The sequence below is a fragment of the Cryptomeria japonica genome, chromosome 1 (genome assembly GCF_030272615.1).
Source record: "Cryptomeria japonica chromosome 1, Sugi_1.0, whole genome shotgun sequence".
In the NCBI taxonomy this organism is placed as follows: Eukaryota; Viridiplantae; Streptophyta; class Pinopsida; order Cupressales; family Cupressaceae; genus Cryptomeria; species Cryptomeria japonica.
In genome coordinates, this window is record NC_081405.1 from 363,387,397 (window position 1) to 363,393,054 (window position 5,658).

The 5,658-nt window shown below is 30.1% G+C and overlaps 1 protein-coding gene and 1 long non-coding RNA gene across 2 annotated transcripts; one reads left to right on the plus strand and one right to left on the minus strand.

Annotated features, from left to right (window-relative positions):
* Nucleotides 1-434: 434 nt before the first annotated feature.
* LOC131069073 (uncharacterized) lies at nucleotides 435-1,598 on the plus strand. Its single transcript, XR_009112107.2, has 2 exons — nucleotides 435-793; nucleotides 1,214-1,598. It is a non-coding gene; the product is annotated as an uncharacterized LOC131069073 (long non-coding RNA).
* A 3,420-nt stretch (nucleotides 1,599-5,018) lies between these two features.
* On the minus strand, nucleotides 5,019-5,414 carry LOC131069068 (16.9 kDa class I heat shock protein 1-like). Its single transcript, XM_058004380.2, has one exon. It carries the CDS (start codon nucleotides 5,412-5,414, stop codon nucleotides 5,019-5,021), a length of 396 nt encoding a protein of 131 aa, XP_057860363.2.
* Nucleotides 5,415-5,658: the final 244 nt, after the last annotated feature.

The following is a 5,658-nucleotide window of genomic DNA, read 5'->3' on the forward strand; positions in this document are numbered from 1 at the left end:
TTTATAGTTGACATAAAATCTTTAAAAAAAAAAAAAATCTTCCATAATAAATAATAAAGACATTGATTATAATATATATCCTAATGCATAAACATAAATACTTATGTTTAGTCCCAATCTAATTGCTACAACTCCCAGCTGTTAAAAGTTAATCTGCATTGGCATATTTGGGTGAATTCCAATTGTTATTGTCCTTTCCAACAAGGCAAGCAATAGATGTGAGTGTGATTTAAAAGCTTTGTACAAACAAGATCATTATCCTCTTTACAAAAGTAGGAAATTAACTTAAACGAGAAGCAATTATAATGGCACCATATGAACACCTAGGCTTTTATGATGATTTCTAGGAGGTACACTTATGATATTAATTTTTCTACATCACTTAAAAAAGAATTTAAGGCAGTATGGTGACTTGTCAAATAGAGCCCCTTTCCTCACGTTGTGAATAAAATAATTTGAAAGCTTATTGCAAAGTGCACATGGATCTCTGCTACTATCATTTCATGGCTGCTTTTTATGAGACAATGGGCACTGCCCACCTTTAATTTTTATGCTCTTGTCATAGTCATTGCCATTACTGGACAAGTGAATATATTGTATGCTTTCTGACACAGACAGTCAGACAGATCCTGTGCTCAGAATATGCCATTGGCATCTTCATATGCTCATTGGATTCAAGCATATGCTATGCTACCTATATCAACACAAGGATTCAACACTTCTCTGCCTTGAGGCTCCCAATGGAACCTCCTCAGGAAATTTTCATCTTCCTCACATGCTCAACAATTCCAAGGTATTTCACCTCTCATCATTTCAATTTGTTTTTCCCTTGCTTTCATATACTATGCTTATTGTAATAAGGTAATGAGATATCTACATAGTGTTTCTGCATATAAGCACATTCTTTGTTCTGATGATGGATCATGGTGTTTGATTCGAAATGTTGGAAATAAAAAATCTACATGATCTAATCTAGAAGAAAACATATTGAACTATTCTTCTCACATTACATAATATGTTTGTGAATATTATTTGATGTGGGTAATGTTTTAACAACTATTTTTCTGCTCTGATGATCGATCATGATATGTGATCCAAAATGTTGACAACAGAAAACCTACATGAACTAATCCAGAAGAAAATATATTGATCTATTTTTTTGACATAATATCATTGTGAATGTTACTTTTTGATGTGGATATTGTTTTTGCAGGTTGCTGATTATTTCAGCAGAGGTTTATTTTCTATGAATGAAGATTGTGAGTGTTCTCATTTGAGAATTTTCTGCAGGGCAACTCCTACACTTTGGCATGATATTCTTGGACTGGATTTTTTTTACCTTCCCATCATAACATTTGTATGATGGGGAATATACTGAAATCACAGCGCACAGATAGATTAGAAATGGATCAATAAAGTGTCATCTATATATTGTTTTTTTTTGGTTGAATTACTGCTGATGTAAGCGGTAAAGCTATTCAGCATTCTGGATGAATAATATCTCTCATACTGCCTCTGGTTTTGTTTTAGTTTGATAGTTTATGAAAGAAAAAGTCATGGACTAAACAATTATTTCTAAAGAAAAGAGTGTTTTTTAACTATAGGTTTTGCATTTTTGTTGACATTCAGCAAGGATTTTATTAAATTTTTTTCTTTTTCCCAACTGATGGTTTCGATCTTCATATTGGTGTTCAGATAAAAACTGATAGAAATGTAAGACAATAACACAATGGCATGGGGTTGACAGGCTGCTTCCAGTTTTTTTTGTTATTTTCTTTCTATATTTTCTCATCATATGCAGTGGAAGTGTGTGAATTTTGTACTCACAAAAAAGTGCCTGAGTTGTCCTAATGAATCTTAAAAAATTATGATGGATGGTGAGGTACTTAGTCTTAAAAAATTATGATGGATGGTGATGTATTAAATTTCTTTTTGATTTGTTGGACAAAGTACAAATCTATAGTAAAAATCAAAATCTATTTGATTGTGAATATATAACTAAATATATTAGTCATTGTAATGGAACTTATTGGAAAACAATTATTTGTAAAAGGAAAATTAGTCTTTTTTAATGATAATTTAAATTAATTAAATTAATGTATATAATTTAATACAAGTTAATTTAGTTAATTTAGTTTTAGATGTGAAAATGGTAAAGTGAATAATAATTGAGATGGATAAAGATATTTTACTTTAGAATTGATAAAAATAAATGAATCTAATCTATTGGATTGGTGTTAAAAAATGATATTTTCATCATGGGTGTCATCTAGAACCTTGTAAAGGATTATGATTGTTTTTGGGTTGAATCTATGAACCTGGGTCAGTTATGTGAGTATGGATTTGTCTTGTGACCTATAGATCTAGTTTGGTAAATTTTGCACTTTTATTCTCCAATTGCACTTGGTCTTCTCTTTATTGATTGTTAAAGAATGGTACTATTTATAAATAACTTGAGGAGGTTGTCGAATTGCTAGGATCAATTTCTCTAAGGATGGCCCCCTAGAATGATCAACTTTATAAGTCATAGAAATGAGTGAAGATGCTCTTCAATCATGAGAATGCACTAGAATGATGATATAAATTTAAGCTCCTATCAAGGCCTCAATGGAGGAAACTACAACCCATCTAGATCTATGCTCTTTATGTTATGATTTTGACCTCAAAGACCCTGAAATAAATGCTAGGTTGAGGTAGACATCAAGCACTATAATTTTTTTATTCTTTGTATATTAATAATTCTATTGTAAACTTGGTATTGTTGTCGATTATTTTCTATTGATATGTATCTTGTGTTGTTTATTCATTCATGTAATAGGTGTGACTACCCTTTTATATCATTGATTAATTCCCTATTTTCTACTCTCTATGAAATGACTATGTATATTTTGTGAAAGTGGCCTTTTTGCTTCAATACATTTATAGTTGTATTAAGGAAAAGAATTAGACAAATTTTCTAACAATGCCCTATGTCCAATATGTTAGGATTGAGGTGACATCTACCTTATAAGCCCTATGTCATATTGGATGGTTCCAACATCCTTGGAAAATGTTCTTAGGCACTTAGGGTGTACTAGGAAAAATAATTTATAATATTTATTTTCACTATTGTTACAAGTAATGCATTCATAATGGGTGATAGGCTCCACTAGTAGTGGTAAAGGTGACTTGTGGACATGAATATTTAATATTTTTCCCACATGTGGATGCTTGAAATGGGATAATTAATGTTAAGTGAAGATGACAAATGAGTAACTATTGGGTTGCTCCAAGTGGGCACTTGTCATAACCCTCTTTTTGGACCTTATTATTATTATTATTAATGTTAGAAAGAAAAGATAAATTGAAATGAGATTGAAATGAGGTTGAAGTTTTTAAATAAAAAGGAATTTAAGTGGTGACACACACATGAGGTCATAATTTATTTGAAAATTGTTTATTTTCTCAATATCCTATTGAGCACATGGTCTAGGAGAAATAAGAAGATTCTAGAAAAGAAATTTTAAATTCAAAATATTAAAGAATAAATATTATATTTAGCAAATATATGACATGGGAGTTACAAAATTATTCTATGACAAGAATAATTCTATTCATGGCATTTTTATGACAAAGGAGTTACAAAATGCATTTTGATAAAATGGAGGAGAATTCAAACTTGAATTTTGAATGCATGGTCAAATGTAACCCCCACTATGACAACAATCATTTTTACATGAAATTAATTTAGAAATTGTTTATTTTCTCAATATGCTATTTAGCACATTTTGTAGGAGGAAATGAGAAGGTTCTAGAAGAGAATTTCAAATTCAATTTTTGCATGTAACCCCCACTATGACAATTAATCATTTTGCATGAAATTATTTTGGGAAAAGAATATGGAAATCAATTAATTTATTTTGTAGCGGGAAAATGACTCTCTTTTCTATATATTGAGTTCTAGATTTTCGAAAAAGGGGAGTTCATTGTTTTTGGATGATAAAGTAGTTTTAAAATTCTTATGAATTTATTTTCAATATCATGTTAGTTGTAGGAGAAATTTTGTAGATGTGTTGCAAGATTTTGGAGAAGATCATTACCAAGCTTCAAGGAGGAATTGAAGGAGGTCAACAAGGTTCTTCATTCAAATCCAAGTTCCCCTCTTTCATATTCATTGCTTGCTTTTTCTTTTCAAAGAAAATCTTCTTCTCGTCTCTTTCAAAAATTTGCACATAAGAAATTTTGTATTTTTTCTTTTTTTTTTTCAAAAGAAATCTTTTTTTTATCCATTTTAGATTTTTGCAAGGGAATCTTTTTTAGTTTATGTTGATGGATTTAATCAAATACATGTAACAAAATTGCTTTTCTATAAACAAAAAACAAAAAAATCTTCTTCTTTATTCTGCATGTAGGAAATAAATTGGTTAATAGATTTCTTTCAAAATATGCATATACAAATTTGAATATTGTTTAATCTGTTCTTCAATCAACTTTCTTTATTTTACAAAAAATCAGATTTTTTTTAGAATGGAATATATATTAGAATAACTTGAACAAAAATAAATATGTTGCCAAAGTAATCTAAAATCGGAATAAAGGAAACAAAAATAGAAATATATTCATCTATGTGTATGTTAGATAAATACCCATCTCTGTGGATTTTAGGAAAATATTCATGTATGTGGATTTTAGGAAAATTTTCATCTCTGTGTATTATAGAAAAAAAATTCATCTCTGTACTTTTTAGATACATATTCATCTCTTTGTATTTTGGAAAAAAAAAAAATCACTTTAAAAATATATATCTTTATGCAAAAGTGGATGTCAAACTCAACAAAACTATTTGTAGTTTTTTAACTCATACAAGCTAAAATGTTGCTTTGATTGCATCCAAGAACATTTTCTTTATGCTTTATCCTCGCACAAAACTATGACATAAGAGAAGTTAATTTTCACTCGATTGGGATGACCATAGAATTACATTCCTTTAAATGCATCTGAGAACATTTTCTCTGTGCTTTATTCCTCACACAAAAACATCACATAAGAGAAGTTAATTTTGAATTGATTGGGATAACCACAGGCTTACTCTCAGCCACCTTAGGAATTGTCATAGACAGCATTCCATTTGTGAGATTGGCTTTCACTTGATCCAACATGGCATTCTTTGGCAAGCAGAAGCGGTGAGAGAAAGTTTCATGTGATCTTTCCAAGCGATGCCACTTGTCATTTTTGTCCACCTCATCCTTCTTAAACTCCCCACTTATGACCAGAACATGTTCCTCTTCCACTTGAACTTTCACATCCTCTTTCTTTAAACTAGGCAAGTTAGCTTTGAAGATGTGGGCTTCATCAGTATCAAGCCAATCCACAAAAATATGAAAGGGGAATATGAGATCCAGTGGATTCCACATATCAAGGTTGAATCGATCCATCACCACCCTACCTCTCCTACACTGACAATTATTACACTGTGCCATAGAAATATTATCAACCTCCTCCTCTCACTCACAAAACAAGCTGCTAAAAGCGTACTTGGAAAAAAAATATTATTCCTTGTGCATGTATGAAATTTAAAAAAAAAAGAAAGTAAATCTTGCCTTGATTAATAAATTAGTAAATTTCTCTTCAAATATATATTATATAAACATATATATCAGATTTATTTAAAATCATATT